At 37.8% G+C, this 19,392-nt stretch overlaps 2 protein-coding genes and 1 long non-coding RNA gene across 3 annotated transcripts; 2 read left to right on the plus strand and 1 right to left on the minus strand.

Moving 5' to 3' along the window:
- The first annotated feature begins 253 nt into the window (after positions 1-253).
- LOC127794738 (uncharacterized) lies at positions 254-1,561 on the plus strand. The gene is made up of 3 exons (XM_052325985.1): positions 254-512; positions 597-833; positions 909-1,561. The coding sequence occupies exons 1-3, from the start codon at positions 254-256 to the stop codon at positions 1,559-1,561; spliced, it is 1,149 nt and encodes a 382-aa protein (XP_052181945.1).
- Positions 1,562-2,420: 859 nt separating this feature from the next.
- LOC127795550 (uncharacterized) lies at positions 2,421-5,137 on the minus strand. The gene is made up of 3 exons (XR_008021830.1): positions 4,042-5,137; positions 3,118-3,550; positions 2,421-3,029 (listed from the first exon to the last, which is right to left on the minus strand). It is a non-coding gene; the product is annotated as an uncharacterized LOC127795550 (long non-coding RNA).
- A 2,665-nt stretch (positions 5,138-7,802) lies between these two features.
- On the plus strand, positions 7,803-19,064 carry LOC127794505 (protein translation factor SUI1 homolog 1-like). The gene is made up of 5 exons (XM_052325660.1): positions 7,803-7,980; positions 17,687-17,798; positions 18,169-18,374; positions 18,530-18,583; positions 18,761-19,064. The coding sequence occupies exons 2-5, from the start codon at positions 17,762-17,764 to the stop codon at positions 18,803-18,805; spliced, it is 342 nt and encodes a 113-aa protein (XP_052181620.1). The 5' UTR covers positions 7,803-7,980; positions 17,687-17,761; the 3' UTR covers positions 18,806-19,064.
- The last annotated feature ends 328 nt before the right edge of the window (positions 19,065-19,392 follow it).

The following is a 19,392-nucleotide window of genomic DNA, read 5'->3' on the forward strand; positions in this document are numbered from 1 at the left end:
CTAACAACGATCATATTCTAACGACTATATTTCTTTAAAATATTTCAACAACGGTCATATTCCAACGGCTAGATTCTAATACAATATTCTTGTGGGTCATATTCCAACGGCTATATTCCTTTGAAATATTCCAACAACGGTCATATTCATGTGCCTTATAAATAAATGATCCATTAGGTCAAAAAATTTACAATCCACAAATCTACAACACCAACCGTTATCACCAATCTTCAATAATCTTGTTTTAACCATCATGTCCAACAACATCCGTATGTTCATTCGAATGATCCATGAAGAAGTTGAAGATGATGAAGAGGATGAGGCTATTGCTACAGCTTTAGTAGAGCAATATGCTCAATATATGGATCACGACTTTTTTTCACATCACGGTGGATCCGTGCTGAACCACCGTATCATCAATCGCAACAGAGCTGAAGGTCATGAGAGGCTTTATCGTGATTATTTTGCAGATTCACCAACATATCCATCACAATTATTTTGCAGAAGGTTTCGTATGCATCGATCATTATTTCTACGAATTCAAGCAGCAATTGAAATACATGTTTAATATTTTGTTCAAAGATTTGATGCTGTAGGAGTTCTCGGATTATCATTACTCCAAAAAATGACAGCTATATTAAGGATGCTCGCATATGGATCACCTGCAGATGCTGTGGATGAATATGTTAGGATTGGCGAAAGTACAGTAATAGAGAATTTGAAGAAGTTCACGAAAGCAGTAGTTGAAATATTTGGAGAGCAATATTTGAGGCGCCCAAATACTAGTGACATCGCAAGGTTGATGAGCGTGGCTGAGCAGCGTGGATTTCCAGGTATGTTGGGTAGCATTGATTGTATGCATTGGAAGTGGAAAAATTGTCCAACTGCATGGCATGGAATGTATACAGGTCATGCCCGTGAACCAATTATTATTTTGGAAGCAATAGCTTCTTATGATCTATGGATATGGCATGCCTTTTTTAGATTACCAGGATCATTAAACGATATTAATGTGCTAGATAGATCCCATGTATTCTCTGAATTAGCAGAAGGTCGTGGTCCTAAAGTTTCGTATACTATCAATGGACATGAATATACCATGAGATATTATCTTGCCGATGGTATATATCCCTCATGGCGTACTTTTGTTAAAACCATTTCATCTCCTCAAGGGAATAAGAAGAAATATTTTGCTGCACAACAAGAGTATGCTAGAAAGGACGTCGAACGAGCATTTGGAGTCCTACAATCACGATTTGCAATAGTACGTGGACCGGGACATATGTGGGATGTTGAAACACTTAAATTTATAATGGCATCTTGTATCATATTGCACAATATGATAGTTGAAGATGAACGTGATACAACTCATGAAGATGTGGATTTCAACTATGATGCAGTTGCTGCTACTCCAACAATTGATTTGTCTCGCAATCACACAAGTGAAGTTATGGAGTTCATACAAGTTCACCATCAAATTCGAGACAAACAGACTCATGTACAACTCCAAAATGATCTTGTTGAGCATTTGTGGGAATTGTATGGTAAACATTCGACTTGAAATAAATTAATGTATTTTACTAAATAAATTAATGTATTTCGTTTAATAAATTAATGTACTTCGTTTTTATTGTATTAATAAAAAATAGTCAGTTTCAAAATAACACTCATAAGAAATAGCCATCAATACTAAACACAACATCTTATTACATTACTAAAAGGAAAAGATACATTACTAAATTAATATTCATGGAGTTCATTTAATCCCAACTCCATACAATACTAAAAGAAAAAGATACATATGTTAATCCCAGTTACATTTTTACAAATCTGATGATCTTGCATGTCACCTCTTCTGAAGAATTTCGAGTTTCACTACAAAAAAATTAATTTTTAGTGGCGGTTTTTTTGTGGCAGTTTCTAAAACCGCCGTAAAATATTATTTTAGTGGCGGTTTTTTAAGATTTTGCGGCGATTTTGAAAAACCGTCGCAAAATTCATTAAAACATTCAATTTTGCGGCGATTTTCAAAAAATCGCCGCTAAATTTAGAAAATAATTAAATAATTAAAAAATTAAATTAAATTTAGCGGCGGTTTTAGAGAAATCGCCGCTAAATTAAAAATAATTAAATAATTTAAAATTTAAAATTAAATTAATATTTACGACGGTTTTCGAAACTGCTGCAAAATTTATTAAAAAATTTAATTTAGCAGCGGTTTTTCAAAAACCGCTGCTAAATTCAAAAATAATTAAATAATTTAAAATTAAAATTAAATTAATATTTGCGGCAGTTTTCAAAACTGCCGCAAAATTCATCAAAAAATTTAATTTAACGGGGGTTTTTCAAAACCGTCGCTAAATTCAAAAATAATTAAATAATTTAAAATTAAAATTAAATTAATATTTGCTGCTATTTTTCTAGCGGTTGGTCAAAACCACCGCTAAATGCAAAAAAAACGCCGCTAAATGCCAGTTTTTTTTGTAATGAATTTGAGCTCGTTGTAATAATCAGCTTGAAATTCCCATATTACTAGTATCAACGCCCATAATTCTTTCTTCATAAAGCAGTTGTTCTCGCTCTTCCTTTTTTGTTTCTCGATCTTCTCTTTTTTTTTTTTCTATTTCCAATCTTTCTCTTTCTAGCTTTAACATCTCATTCGATTGTTCAAGTAATAACATTTTGGACTGCGTTCGCTTTTCAGTAATTTCCGTCAACATTTTTGTAATTGAATCAATAGAAACTTTTGTTACCTTAGATTTTTTTTTTTGTCCACGTTCTTTTGAAGCATTTCTTCCCATTGGTCGTTCCAATGAAGGCTCATTGATTCGAATATCAAAATCAGACAAGTTCAATGAATCAGGAGTAGACGGCGATGATGTTGCAGGACTTGCATGTTCAGAAATTTTTTATTTCTTCTTCGAATAACCCGAGGCGAACTTGAGTGCATGTCGCAACTCATGCCAGCAATGTAGAAATGTGAAATAAGATTTTTGTAAGCTCTTGTACATTTCTACTGCTTCAGAAATCTAGACAGTTAAAAAATAATATCAATAAACCAATGACTAGCAACATGATATTAATAATTATCAACTATCAAATAATGATAGAGGTTACCTTATTTTGTTATGTTGTTCCGCTTTGATTTCTGCCATCTATTTGGTTATAGTATCCAGAGAATTTGCTCACAGCAAGTTGAATTGTAGACCAACGATGCATCAGTGAATTGAAATTTCGATTAGATTCAAACTCTTTATATTGATTGAAATAAGCATGAATCCTTTCCCAATACCTTTGTTTTGTTTGATCATTACCGTGTGTAACATCCATACTAATATTTAGCCATGTTGACACGAGTATTAAATCCTCTTGTGTTGAGAAATTTCTTGTTTGTGGCTTTCTTTGAGTGTTGAGATCGAATGCATTAGGTTGGGATGGAGTGGTAGTGACATTCGCATACTCGTCATAAATATGGAGGTCGTCATTCAACAAATTTGTGTAGTATGGTTCATTATCTCTCTCCATGGCGAGCAAAAGCTAATTGGTCAAACTGCATAAAAGATTACAAAAATAAATACTCTCCTTATGATATAATAAATTAATATTTTAAATATCACATTAAATAATTTAAATAAGTAATTTTGACATCCATTTTTAGGATTATTTTTAAAATAATACATTAAAATAATGCAATACACGTATACATAATCAATAATTAAATATACACAAATTAAATAATCAAATACACACAAAATAAATAATTAAATACACACAAAATAATAAAATACATACACACAAAATATAAGCATTTTTCTAGTCAACCAAACACATCTTAACTCAAAATCAAGCAAGTCAAAAAATAATTAATAATCAAACAAAATCTTAAATAATAAACAAGTTTTTAATATTGGAAAATAAATAAATAAAACAAAACAAAACAATGAATTAAATTTCATAACTTGCTGCCAGTGTGCGTTGAACATGTCCAGAAAGAATAGAATTTCTAAATAACTAAAAAATGATTAAAATAATACAACTCACCTGCTATGCGTTGAAGATGGCCCAGAAGAAAGAAAAAGCTGCTTCGTCTTCTCCACTCGCTGTAGCTATTGCGTCTTCTTCTCCTCACTCTGTCGGTGGCTTTTTCTTCTCCGTGAACTACCGCTGCTCCTTCTTTCTTGCGCCACCACCGTCACCGTCGTCGCTCCTCACTGCCGCCACTATTGGTGGCTTTCTCGGCTGCTACTACTCTTCTTCAAATCTGATATTCAACACAGATCACTGAGCTTCAAATTTGAGAAACAAAATAGAGCTGTTGAGAAATGTAGGGAGCAAAATATGGCTCCTCAACAGTAGGGAGGGATTTCAAGCTCCACAAAAATCTGAGCAGTGACTTGACAGGTAGAGAGCTGCGGTGGAGCAAAAAAATTTTGAAATGCTCCCCAAATTTTGTCTTAGGGAGGATGTTTCTTCCGTGTTGGAAATGGTCTTAGACAGCTAACAGGGGCACTAACAACCATCACAAGGGTTTGCTAGCAAAGATTTTTCTCCCTCTTCTCGTTGGAGCCAACCCCATTTGGTCATGAGAAATGCTATATTCCCCCTCCAGGCTACCTGTTGGCTACCTATATAATTTTTTAATATTTTTTTACAATTCACTTTCCACTTTCTGCTTTCCCAAACCAGCCCACTGTTCCCCCCCCCCCCACCAACTCTCTCCCTCTCAGCTCTTCCTCTCACGACACCCCCTCTCTCTCACTATCGTTGCCCCCCACCCGCCAGCCACACGACTATTGCCCCTCACCCGCCGGCAATGAAACCCATCCTTTTCATGACCCTTTCTCTCTCTCTCTCTCTCTCTCTCTCTCTATCTCTCTCTCATGGTGGCACGAAACCAGCCAGTCGCATCGCCCAGAAAACCACAAATCTCCACCCGTCATCACCGACAATCGCGCCTACTGTAGCCCCGACCTGTTGACCACTGCATCTACCACCATTGGCAAACGCTCATTTACAGAGAGAAAATTACTTGGAGAGAAATGACTAATTTGTTAGGTAATTTCTATGATTTATGTACTGTTTTTTATTTATGTTTTTGAGCATTTTCCTAAATTAAATTAAAAACTCAACTCATTACATCGCCATGCACTGACACATTATCTTGAGGAGCATATTAGTATGCATGAAGGCTAAAAGATGCAGTGGGTTTCTCCATTCATGTAGGATTTTAATAAATTTTTTATATTTAATATTTAATACTTATAAACTAATAAAAAATTTAACTTTCACGTTATTTAATTTGAGAAACACTGATTTTCTTGCATGAAGATGTAAATATCTGCATGGCCATGGCTATAGTTGGCCTCAATTATCACATTTTGGACCATAGCCTCAAAATAAATTGCATGATAATGATTAGTTAGCTGGACTTTATATTGATAGAGGCCGATAGGTTTCTTGTTTCTTGAAAACATCATTTTGGGCAGGGATATCAACAACCTAACACAGTGAGAGTATGAATGTATTCTTCGATGGGTTTGTCCATTCTAAGACATCATTGAAACAGTTTGTTGAACAATACGAACAAGCATTGAAAAGTAAAGTTGAAAAAGAGTTCCAAGCAAATTTTTGGTCCTTCTCGCAAATGGTTCCATGCATTACACCATATGAAATTGAAAAGCAATTCCAATCAGTTTACACCATTTCAAAATTTAGGGAATTTCAAGAAGAAATCAGCAAAAAGATGTATTGTGACCTTATATCTGTCGATGAGGGGTGTTCGGAAACGATGTATAAGGTTGAAGAGAATGTCATAGTTGGTGAGGGTGTCAAGAGAAAAACATTTTCCATTTTATTTATGAGGGATAGCTATGAATTTGTTTGTAACTGCCACCTATTCGAGTTTAGGGGAATTATCTGTAGGCATGCTATCCCAGTACTGATTCGTAATAAGGTAAAATCACTTCTCGATAGATATATATGAAGTAGGTGGAGGAGAGATGTGACTAAATGCCACACGAGGGTCACAATCAACTATGATGGGTGGATCAATAGTCCTGGACAGTTAAGATATGACCAATTATGCAAAGCTTTTATCGAAATAGCTGATCTCGTAGCAGATGATGAAATGTAAACCATAGAGCTTATGGAGTGGATTCAATTTAAAAAAAATGAACTTTCCACGTTGAAGTTAAGTAATGAAAGTAATCATCTTTTTCAATCCACTATTCATTTAACCTTTGACAATAGACCAACAGAGAATGCTTTAAGCAAGAATATATTGGACTCGAACTGCTTGAAAACTAAGGCCTAAGAAGCTTCGCAAAAAGGGCTTGTTAGAGATCATATCAAAAAGAGCTAAGGTAAACACTAGTTTGTAGTGTTTAAGTAACATACTAGGTGAAATATAAATTAATGGGGGTTTGATAATGCACAAGTGTCTTCAAGTACAAAGAAAGTCAAGAGAGTTCCGCAAAAAAATCTACAAGATAGTGCAATCGTCGTTCAGATTACATTGGAAGCACAATACCCTGTCATGACACCCTTCTCGTGTCCATGAGACTTAATGGTATGTAACTTTATAATATTTTTATTTTATTTTATTTTATTTTTAAAATTATATTTGGGTGTAGGATCAGGATGAAACACGGAGAATTAAATATCCAAATTTTCAAGTCAATGAATTGACAAGCATTAACATGTTCCATACATTTAGCCGTTGTCAATTTCCATCTTAAGATATTCGTCCTTACCAATTGATACATTTAATTTTCAAGATAAGTTTATTATTTAATTTTTTAAAATATCAAAAAAGTTACATCATGCATATGTTTATTAATGTCAATAATTTGCAAGAGGTCCTCATATACATGACTACATTTCACATATGCAACACAAGGATAAAAGTGGGTTGTAATAGATGATTTCGAGAAGACTGATTATTTGTGTCAGTGCAACAAGATTAAGTGTATAAGTAAATGTTGTAATGGTATTAGGTTACTATTGATTTTTTCTCCTTCATTGGCTGAACCTATTAATTTTTTCTCCTTCATTGGTTGTAGTCTTGAGAATTAAACACTTTGGGTTTATAATTCAACTAGTATACGTAATTTGTCTGTTTTAAAATAATGGAGTAAAATATAACATTAAATAAAAATTGATCAAATAATTAATTTATAACTATATTATTATTTAGTTTTATGATTTAAATATTTAATTAATTTGACTTATTTAATTAATGACATAAGAAGAGGGGAGTTAATTAGATTTCTTTAATTAATGAGATAGAAGGGGATGTTTCGTGAGAGCAAGGGAAAGGGAGGGGAGTGGAAGAAATTTTCCAGAGCCAAGTGAGGAAGAGTCGGGCGGGGGGGGGGGGGGCGGGGTCTGAAGTGGGTTGGGAAAATTGATTGTAAAAAAATATTAAAAAACTATACAGGTAGCCCAGAAGGTAGCACAACGGGGGAATGTAGCATTACTCTTTGGTCATTGACTTTCCTCAATGCTTTTCTTTTATTTTCTAATTTTTTTATTGGTTAAATTCAATTTTACTATGGGAAAAGTGTTTTTAAGGAATACTATAACTTTTAATTAGTCCAAAAATAATTTTATTTTCATTTTTACTGGATAAAATTTTAATTTCTGAATCGCAGAAACATACAATAATTTCTTATTATTAAAAAGTTTTATTATAATAATAATAATAATAATAATAATAATAATAATAAAGCAAAAAACACCGGGCCTTAATGGACTTAGGTCGGCTGGGGCGTGTTTGGTAGAAGAACGAGTTCGTGTTTGCCGAATAGGCATCTCCTCAGTGCAAACTACAAAGCCATACATCTCTCTCTCTCTATCTTATCCTAACACCCCCCCCCCCCCCCCCCCCCCTCCCCTCTCTCTCTCTCTCTCTCTCTCTCTCTCTCTGGTTTGCTCGATCTCCGATATTGGGAGTCTGCCCTTCGGCTTCGTTCAGATCAGGTACCCGACTTTGGCAGTAGTATTGTTGGTGTAATCTATTGATAAATGGTATAAATTGCTCAGGTCTTGTGATGAACACTCTAGGTATTGCAGAGTTGTGGATTGATTTTGGTAATTCGTGCCTAATCTGCCAAAAAAATACTGAAAGTTTGCAGATTTAATGTGCTTATTGATGCGAGTTTGTTATTGTGATTTGTGAATTAAAAGCATCTTTATGATGTTGTTTTTCTCCCCTTACTTTTGTTTCTGTCAATTAACAGCTTATGCTATGCGTCAACATATGCAAATCTATTGGCCGAATTAGCCAACTCAGTTACTTCCTTTTCTGTTACATCTAGGGCTCAGGTTTCGTAGGTTTGGTCTATGTCTATGATCCAGCTATTTCCGTGAAACTTTTCTCTTTAAGGGTTTTGAATTGATATAAAAGTGAAATATGCCCTGACTAGCCGCTGAATCTTGATTTAAGATGGTCCTTAGAGGCTAGAGGTAGGGATTGAGTGAGATGTTAGGTTAGATTGGTGAAGAATGACGTTCAGTTAAAACGAGTTGGGAATTCAGTGTTTAAGAGTAATGATATGCATTCTTGTATATCATTTTGTCATTGAGAATTGAGTAACCAAGGTATATATTTCTATATTATTCCATAAAAATATATTTTCAAGTAGCGTTGTGCAATAAAATGATTCAAAGAAACAAATATACAGACGTGGGTGCACACACAGGCACATAAAATCTCATCAAGTTTTGAAGGGAAAAGTGGAGTGGAGATGGTGAAGGAGAGGAGAAAATTTGAGAAATGTTCGTGTATTAGAGAGCCCGCCTTTCTCTCTAGATACCTATATGTCATGGCCCTAGGTTTTACTAGGGTTTAGAATGGGATTTTGGAGGAACTTGAAGAAGAAAGAATAGAATGGAGGGAGAAAACATAACAGAAAGAGGGAGAAATTGAGAAGAAAGGGGGAGGGTTCAGATGAAACAGAGTAGGAGATAAGAGTTGAGAGAGAAAATAGAATGGATTCATTCAATCAATCAATAGCTACCTATTCTCTATTCAACTGCTTATTTATAGGCTATTTACATCCATGCAGTTATTACCAAACTAATCAACTAACAAACTCAAGTACACACTTCATAGCCTAAAGTACAACTAAGGGAAAATACTATTATGACCCTAGGGTTTGGCTTGGGTTTAGGAAGTAAATTGGTAAGAGCACGGGAAAGAAAGGGAGGGAGAGAAAAAACAGATTAGAAAGAATTGAGGGAGAAGAGAGAAAGCCGAGAGAGAGCTAGGAGAATTGAGAGAGGGAAATGGAATTCAATTATCATTCAAAAGCTCCATCCTCTAACTACTACAACCTATTTATAGGCTTACAATTGAAGGTGCTAACGGTTATAACATAAATACAAAGTCAAAGGAAAACACATAGTATGTATGACTATTGTATCCTTGAGAATTCCTTGGGGTCGTGAAAGGTTTCTTGTCCCCAAGAAACTTATTCCAACCAAGCCATTGTTTCTTCATTCAATGCCCATCTTCACCATCTGGTTTCTCCTTCGCCTTTTCTTGTTATTATCTCTTATTGCCCTTTTCTTTTTCTTTTTCCTCAGTAGTAACAGTCCTATGACTTGCTACAACACCAAGTCCAGCCATCCATCTCTTCCCTATTGTCATTCAAAATGGTTCGAATTGATCTATCATTCTTGCAACCATATCATTTCCAATCATAGATAGGAATCCCAACTTCTCTCTAGGCCAAAATTGGATTTGACGCTGCAGGTCTCCAACTGATACCAAAGGATACAACCCTTCTCCAATATCCGAACTCCTGAACCATCTGGCAGCAGCCTCCTTTTCCATCATCTTCTGAACCGCATGACTATTCTCCTGTTTAGTCAGCTTCAATTGTACGTACTCAGTCTCCCACTTCTTTCTTTGGTCCAAGTCCTCGTTTCAAAGCTGTCTTTCATCAATGGCATGGAACCTATTTGCAACTCCATCCCAATCTTCCACTGCTACTTCATTAGCTTCGATGTCAACTCCCTTAGAGCCATTGCAACTTCCTTAGTTATATGTGGTTCGTTACGAATTTGCAAGCTGCTTTTATGATAACTTTCCGGTAGCTATCCAAGTACACACCACACAACCTAAAGTACAACTAAGGGAAAATACAAAGGAACAATTACTACTAATGCCCTTGGGGTTGTGACACTATAGTGGTGAGTGTGTTGAAGGGAGACTATAGTGTTCTGCAACACATGTAGATAGGTTTGATGATAGTAAAAAATTGCTACTATAATTGGAGAATGAACTTGATGAAATTGTGCATGTTGGTAATAATCTGAGAAAACACCGATTTGTTTTAGCAAATTCATTGGTTTTTTAGATTGAACTGTGGAATGTGCATGACAATTGTAAACCACACACTATTGCAAATTGAGCTGCTGGATGTGCATCCTCTTAACTCAAGAATAAAGCTTGGAAGAGCTAGCAACCAGATTTCTTCCTTTTTAAATTTAGAATAAGCATTAACATCATTGAGAGTCTTGTTAGTTGGTAGCAACAGTATGGTGGTGTCACGGCTTCAGCTTGACAATAAGAGTTCCTCCAAATCCGGTGGGGATTGTGAGCGATTCAGAGAAATAGAATAGAGAAATAGAGAGAGAGAACAGAGAATGGAAAGAGAGAAAACCGAATTCAATATTCTCGTTCGCTATCTTCCATCGTGGAATGGAGCGGATATATATAGGCCATTTGGAGGAGATATTCTCCTATTAGAGGTGGGCCCGCACCTATTACAATTCTAACAAACTATATTCCTGCTGCCTCCCCTACACATGGCCAATCCTTACTCAAATAGTGCTAATACAGAAATAACGGAGTAAGTAAATGCAGAAATTAAAAATGGAACTGAATTAAGGGTTGAATTCATGACAACTCCCCCTCCGTTAGCCATTTCTTGTCCTCAAGAAACGCTAAGGAGGTTGGCAGCTTGTGGGAACTGCTTGAGGAATTCCAGAAGGTATTCCCATGTGCTGTCTTCGGATGTGTTGCCATGCCATTTGACCAGTACTTGGATGAGTGGAGTGTCAAGACCCTAGGATGTCTTAAGGTTTGAATTGGAATTTAGAAGAAGAAGAACAAAATTAGAGGGAGAGAGAGAACAAATTAAGGGAAAAAAGAGAGAAGGAGAGAGAGAGAGGATTGAAAGAAAAGGACTTGTCATTATTCTTTGATGCCCTTCCTCATACTGCTATAGGTCTCTTATAGAGCTTCCAGCAATCAGCATTCTTAACAATATAACAACTAACTAACATAATAGCCAAAACAGTAAACTAATTCCCTAACCACTTAACCCCCATCTAGTTAGCAACTAACAACACATACAAGTATTTATTAACGACCATTTATTGATTCACCCCTAAGGTCGTGACATGGAGCCCCGTGTCTGTACACTACCCTTCTGTTGACAACAATCTCTGGTTCGGTTCTTATACTGACTTTTTTGGGGAGGGCTGGTAATACAGAACTCGTTGGTTGAGCCCCCATCGACTTCTTCAGGAGTGAAACATGGAAAACAGGGTGAATTTGTGACCTTGGGGGAAGCTTTAATCGATAGGCCACCTTCCCTACCTTAGCTTCGATAGGAAATGGTCCATAATACTTGGGACTAAGCTTGGTGATCCTTCCTTGAGAGATTGACTTTAGGTGGTTATACCTCAGCCTTAGATACACTTCATCCCCCTCTTCAAACTCCCTCTCACTCCTTCTTCGGTTAACATTCTGTTTCATCCGATTCTGGGTCGAGGCTAACTTTTGCTTCAACTGTTGTGTTATTCTCCTCTTTTGTTGTAAATAATCTTCAATTGAAGCCACATTAGAGCCTCCTCCAACTGCCAGTAGAATGGGTGGTTTATACCCGAAGAGAGCCTCAAAAGGGGACATTTTAATTGACGAATGGTGGCTGGTATTATAACACAATTGGGCTAGGGATAGCCACTTATGCCACTCCTTAGGCTGCAGCAAGCAGACGCATCTTAGATATGTTTCAAGGCTCTGGTTCACCCTCTCAGTTTGGTCGTCAGATTGAGGGTGATATGTAGTAGACAAATTCAATTTCGTTTCCAGAGAGTTCATCAGCTCCTGCCACATCAAGCTGGTAAAAATCTTTTCCCTATCAGAGATTATGGTCTTAGGGGCCCTATGCAATTTAATCACCCGATCTAAGAAGATCCTAACTACATCTTGAGCCGTGTAAGTATGGGTCAGCCTTATGAAATGGGCAAATTTAGTCAACCAGTCTACCACAACTAGGATGTTGTCCTTACCTTTTGACCGGGGCAGTCCCTCCACAAAGTCCATTGAGGCATTAAACCAAGCTTGATTTGGGATGGATAGAGGTTGCAGTAACCCAGGGTACACCTCCTGCATGTGTCACACCTTTGAACCAGTTCTTTAATCTCTGCCTTCATTCTTGGCCATTGAAACACTTGTTTAATCTGAAGATAAGTATTATGCTCCCTCGAATGCCCTCCTAGTGGTGACTCATGCAAGGCTTGAAAAATTCTTTCCTTAATCCTTGTGTTCTCCCCAATTACAATCCTCCCATGAAATCTCAACCCCCCTTGATTTAGTGTATAGCCTTCCGTCTCCTGAAACCCCATAGTCAATTTTTCCAATATAGCCTTAATCTTGTTGTCTCCTTTATAACTTTCGATGACTTCTTGATACCATTCGGGGACCATGATGGTCATAGCTGATAAATCCCCTTCCTCATGATAGCTGGACAGTGCATCGACTGCCTTATTCTCATTTCCTTTCTGGTATTAAATCATATAATCTAGGCCCATGAACTTAGTCATTCCCTTTCTTTGCAGTTGTGTCTGAAGTTTCTGTTGTAGCAGAAACTTTAAGTTCTTGTGGTCTGTCTTTATGATGAACCTATTTCCCTCCAAGTAATGTCTCCAACGGTATACAACCATAAGTACAACCAAAAATTCCTTTTCATAGATGCCGAGTCCCAAGTGTTTTGGACTCAATACTTGGCTCAAGAAGGCTAGCGGTCTCCCCTATTGAACTAGCACTGCCCCTACCTCGATTCCACTAGCATCAGTTTCCAAAATGAAGGGCTTATTAAAATTTGGGAGCCCCAACATTGGTACTCTGCTTATAGCCCCCTTAAGGTTCTCAAAGGCTTCCTCTACTTCCGGGCCCCAATTGAATCCTCATTTCTTCAGCAAATCAGTTAATGGTTTGCTGATAACTCCATAATTTTGCACAAATCTGCGATAATACCCAGTTAACCCCAAGAATCCCCTCAAAGCTTTCATTGTTGTAGGCCTTGGCCAAGTCACCATTGCCTCCACCTTCTTTGGATCAGTGCTTACTCCCCCATTTGATATGATGTGCCCTAGGTACTCTACCTGTCTTTGGGCGAATGCGCACTTGGACTCCTTAATAAAAAGTTGGTGGTTTCTTAGGATTTCAAGGGTAAGCTTAAGGTGGGATAGGTGTTGTTCAAAGGTAGGGCTATAAACAAGTATATCATCAAAGAATACCAATATGAATTTGTGGAGATAAGGCTAAAAAATTATGTTCATGAGGGATTGAAAGGTGGTTGGGGCATTGGTGAGTCCGAAGGGCATCACTAAGAATTCAAAATGTTCATGGTGGGTTTTGAAGGCAATTTTAGGAATATCTTCAGTTTTTATCCTAATTTGATGATATCCTGCCCTAAGGTCTAGCTTAGAAAAGAATTTGGCATGGTTAAGTTCATCTAATAGGTCCTCCACCAAGGGTATGGGAAATTTGTCCTTAATGGTCATGGCATTTAGTTGTCTGTAATCGACATAAAATCGCCATGTTCCATCCTTCTTTTTGACTAAAAGGACAGGAGAAGCGAATGGACTTTGGCTAGGCCTAATGAGGGATTGTTCAAGCATAGTTCTATCCATTTTCTCAATTTCATTCTTTTGGTGGGGAGGATAGCGGTATGCTCTAATGTTGATTGGTACAACATCTGGTTTTAGGTTGATATGATGGTCAAACATTTGGTTAGGGGGTAAGGTTTGGGTAAGGTTTGGGTTCCATAAAGAGGTCTTTATAATCCACCAACAATTTATTAAGGGAATCCAAATGGCATACTTGGTCATGCACTCCTTAGGGCGTGCTTATTGTCAACCCGATTTGTCCTTGCATTGTTTGTTGTCCTTGAGCTCCTTCTGCTGCCACAACTCAGAAAAGATGTGCTAGTTGGCTCCACTTGCCTTTCAACACTCTTTGTAGCCTTTTTCCTGATACCATTTTACAAGTCCCCATCTCTTTTTTCCCGAATAAGGTCATCATCTTACCTTCTTTCTCAAATGATGCCTCCATCCTATTGACATCGAAGCTAATGGGGCTCACTCCTTTCATTCAATCCACTCCTAGGACCACATGGCACCTCCTTAACTGTAGTAATCTCAAGTCAGTTTCAAACTTCTCCCCTTGCATTTCCCAGCAAAAACCATTGCAGGTGAAGTTACTTAACACTCTTTGGCCATTGGATACTGTCACGCTCAAGGGAGGAGTTCTCGTGAGCGGACACTTCAATTTCTTGGCCATGCTTTCATCAAAGAAGTTATGGGTGCTTCCACTATCTATTAAGATCATAAGATTGCAGTCCTAAACTTGTCCTCCTACCTTGATGATCTTGTTGTTGGTCATACCTTTCAAGGCATGTAGGGATATCTCTCCGTTGTCTTCTTCATCATCCTCTTCGACCTTTTCTTCCCCTACTTCATCCTGTTCTTATTCATCTCCTTCCAACAGTAGGATTTGTCTCTTGCACTGATGTCCGGGATGGTACTTATCCCCACATCTGAAGCATAGGCCAGCCATTCTTCTTTGCTCTCTTAACTGTTCCCCATAGGGAATAGAGCTGGTTCCTGCAAATTGCTTTCCTCCAGTGCTCCCTCTAGTAGCTTCACGAATGTGACCCCTGGCCCCCACACTGGATGTTCCCGTCCACTCCCTTAGGCAACTATTTTTGCTTTTTGATTAGGGCCTCTACCATCATTGAATGTGACCCCTGGCCCCCACACTGGATGTTCCCGTCCACTCCCTTAGGCAACTATTTTTGCTTTTTGATTAGGGCCTCTACCATCATTTCTTGCAAGCGAGCACTCTCTCTTTGAAGCTTGCTTGACTATTTGAGGCTTCATCATTTTTACCATTGGTCTAAGCTCGTTACTTAGTCCACTCATGAAGCTTGATACAAAATAAGATTTCGAGAGATGATGGTTATGGCTGACCATGTATGACCGAAGCTCTTCAAACCTCCTGAGATAGGATCTCACACTACCAGTCTGCCTTAGTTTATTGAATTCTTCAATGGTGTCCACCATACTTCTCTCCCCAAAACGTTCACATAACTTCTCGGAGAATTCTTCCCAAGTATATTCTTTCCTTATCCTCAAACATCCTTGAAACCAGGCATCTACCACCTCGTTGAAGTATGCAGCGGCTAAACTTACCCTTTGCATTCTTGGTACAATGTACCATTTGAACAGCCTCTCACACTTCCTCAATCACCAACGAGGATGAATCCCTTCGAATGTTGGGATTTCCATCTGGGGCATCGTGAACCTCGGAGGATGGTTGTTCTGCTCTACCTTTCCCCTCCTCACCTGTATAGGTGATTCCTGTAGCTGGTTCTACTGCTCCCGTCTTCTTCTTGCTATCCCTTCTAACTCTTCTTGATTCATCCCAATCTCCTAATCTCCATTTTCTCGGTTAATCCTAACTCTCTGTAAGACGGGTTCATTCTCCTCTGTGTGTGGAAAGTTTGGAGCTAACCTGACCGTGTTTTGTCAAGTGAACATCACCATGAATTGCTGGATTTGAGCTCCTAGCTCCTCTCATAACCGAGTGATCGACCCTTCTAATCTCCTCTCGAGTCCTTCCATGGAGTCTTCTACCTTTTGGTCCATGTCGACTATTGCTTCATGGTTTCAGTTAGCTTCAAACTTCATCCCATCCATCCTGTTTTGAAATTCGGCCACTGTCAATCCCAATTGTTGGAGTCGCGTCTCCATGTCCTTCATATGAGTCCGCTCCGCCACCTTCCTTAGTCACCAATTCTTTGGCAGAGAACCCCTAGCTTTGATACCAAGTTGTCATGGCCTCAGCCTGACAATAAGAGTTCCTCCAAATCCGGTGGGGATTGTGAGTGATTCAGAGAAATAGAATAGAGAAATAGAGAAAGAAAGAGAATCAAAGGGAGAGAGAACAGAGAATGGAAAGAGAGAAAACATAATTCAATATTCTCATTCGCTGCCTTCCATCGTGGAATGGAGCAGATATATATAGGCCGTTTGGAGGAGATATTCTTATGTCAGAGGTGGGCCCGCACCTAGTACAATTTAACAAACTATATTCCTCTGCCTCCCCTACACATGGTCAATCCTTACTCTAATAGCGCTAATACAGAAATAGCGAAGTAAGTAAATGCAAAAATTAAAAATGGAACTGAATTAAGGGCTGAATTCGTGACAGGTGGTTCCTTTGTAATTGAAAGTTCACAGGTTCAAGTTGTGGAAACAGCCTTTGTAAGTAAATGGAACTGAATTAAAAATGGAACTGAAGTAAGTAAATGCAAAAATTAAAAATGGATCTGAATTAAGGGCTGAATTCGTGACAGGTGGTTCCTTTGTAATTGAAAGTTCACAGGTTCAAGTTGTGGAAACAGCCTCTTTACAAAGCAACAAGGGTAAGGCTTTGTACAAAAATGATACTCTCTCAATCCTCACAAAGTGGGGAGCCTCATCCACTAGGGACACCCTTTTTATTGTAATAACTGTTTCAGGGCTTGAGGAGAAAGAGAGTGTCCCCAAATCTTGAACTCAACTCACATATGGAACCAGCAATTAGAAGTTTCCTATTAGATATCATAGATGTAAATGTAAAAGGGTGATATATTTTTTTTGGTGACAAAATTTGATTCTTAAATTCATAAAATCCCCCTCTACTTGTTTTAGGAAAAACTTGTTCTTTGGTTTGACTTGCTGGAAATCAGTTCCCTGGAAAATCTATTCATGTACCAAATTAGTCAACAGCCAGCCAGTGTAAAGGAGGGGGGTTGTGTTAGACCATCAACAGCTAGCTTAAAACTCGTCCAACCAAATAGCATAAAGCCAATCCCACACAGTGAGATTAAGACTTGATATGTTTGTATTGTATGTTACCAAATTAGCCAAGTGGTTTTCTCCATAAATTTTATGCCGGAATTCTATACATCTTTTCTTCTCTTATATTCTGACTAGTCCCTAGTGTTTGCCTTTACCATTAACCTAATATCTTAGCGAGCAGGTTATTTATGTTGTATTATGACACTTCTTCCTTGATAGATGTTATAAGGTGACATATTCTCAATCTCTAACATCAAATTTCAATGTTATTACATACAGTTTTGTGATAAGTGCTATCTACTATGATACTTTTAAGTGCATATATAACAATTTGTCCTTGTGAATATGAGCCTCTCAACCTCCCCTCCCAACAACCCCCAACCTCGAACAGGAATTATCCTGAAATTTTTACATGACAAAATTTAATTTTCTGATCCAAGCAGTTAGGTTGGTCAATATTGGCTTGAGTTAATAATATTTATAGATTCTAAATTCTTTCACGTTGATAAGAAGCTGACGACATGTTTAATTTTTATTTCAGTGCTGAACACTTGTACTTAAAAGCAAGAGTATCTGTCTGTTAGTTTGGGCCCTTGAATTTTAGCAGCCAAGTTTCATGTCTGAACTCAACGCCCAAATTCCCACTACTTTCGGTATGTACTTCATGTTCGTTTACTTTTCTATTCAATACTCAAGTATTTGGATGTAATAATTAATTAGGAAAACTGTCCGGTAATCAAAAGCCAATCTTTGGTTAATCCCTCTGATTGTTAGGCTCCTGTTTGATGATTGTTGGACAAAGTACTCTTTTGGATGTTGGTACTGGATCTGTACTGGCAATTTTTTCTTCAATAATAACATTGATCAACAACTCGGGACAAAAGCTAGTTAGAGTTATATATATATATATGTGTGTGTGTGTGTGTATAAGCAACATCTGGTATTTGCTGGGAATTCAAGAATCCTTGATATGCAATCTGATTGAAATCGGACTTGGTATTGTTTTCTTTTCCCTGTCAACAGATCCATTCACTGAGGCAGATGCTGAGGATTCAGGCGCTGGAGCAAAGGAGTACGTGCACATCCGTACACAGCAGCGTAATGGTAGAAAAAGCCTTACCACTGTCCAGGGTTTGAAGAAGGAATTCAGCTACAATAAGATACTCAAGGACCTTAAGAAAGAGTTCTGCTGCAATGGTACTGTTGTCCAAGACCCAGAGCTGGGCCAGGTAAGTTCTGGTCCAATGTGCTATATCATGGGTTATAGCCCCCGTACTATAATGCTAGATAAAAATAAAAGAGGATTATATAAATTCCAGGTCAATGTGACCTTTTTTTCAGTATTCATATTCTTATATCCAATAAAACTATGTAATGGACTTAGGTTATCCAACTTCAAGGTGATCAGCGCAAGAATGTGTCGACTTTCCTTGTTCAGGTAATTCTTATTCATCACATGTTTGATCCAATGAGTTTTATACTGGTTGTTGGTTACCTAATACAGCCTTCCTCTTTATCCGGAATTGGGACCGGGAGGAAATAGGAATCACAAGAAGTGCAAAAATTGAACTGTTTCTTTGGCGGGCTTTCTGAAAAAATTTGTTAATCTTTACAGGCTGGGATTGTAAAGAAGGAACGCATAAAGATCCACGGTTTCTGAACTGCGGCTGCTTGCTCTTCGCTCTTCAAGCCTTGTGCATGTAGTCTTAAAAACTCTGATGAGCTAGTTCTCTATTTCTGTTGTTAGCTGCTGCTTCTGTCGTTGAAGTTGGAATACTATGCCAATGTCTGGTGGTCATAATTAGTTGAAACTAAAGCTTTGATCTGTGTGTGGGCTGTGGTGATCATGTATTGGTATTGTTGTACTTTCATTTTTTGTCCAGAATACTGTTCTTGGAGTATTACAGAGTATTACGTTTTGTTGGGTGCTGTTCATTTTGCTCACACACTTGCTATTCTATTTGTTGGGGGGGGGGGGGGGGGGGGGGGGGCGCTGCGTCTCTTATTTGAGCTCACCTTCTAACATTTAGTCTACAATGCAATTCAAAGAATAAAAACCAAACTTCTCCCAACCCTCAGGGTCACAAAATAGCATCCAGCATTCGACATGTAGGACAAAAATTATTCTCTCGATAATATTTTTGCAATTAAAATAATTTTGGATAGGTTGTTTTTATAATTGAAAATAATATGTATATAATTGTTGAAAGTATTTGTATATCCAAAGTGTTACAACTATAAAAGCAA

Source organism: Diospyros lotus, chromosome 2 (genome assembly GCF_014633365.1).
Source record: "Diospyros lotus cultivar Yz01 chromosome 2, ASM1463336v1, whole genome shotgun sequence".
Classification (NCBI taxonomy): Eukaryota; Viridiplantae; Streptophyta; class Magnoliopsida; order Ericales; family Ebenaceae; genus Diospyros; species Diospyros lotus.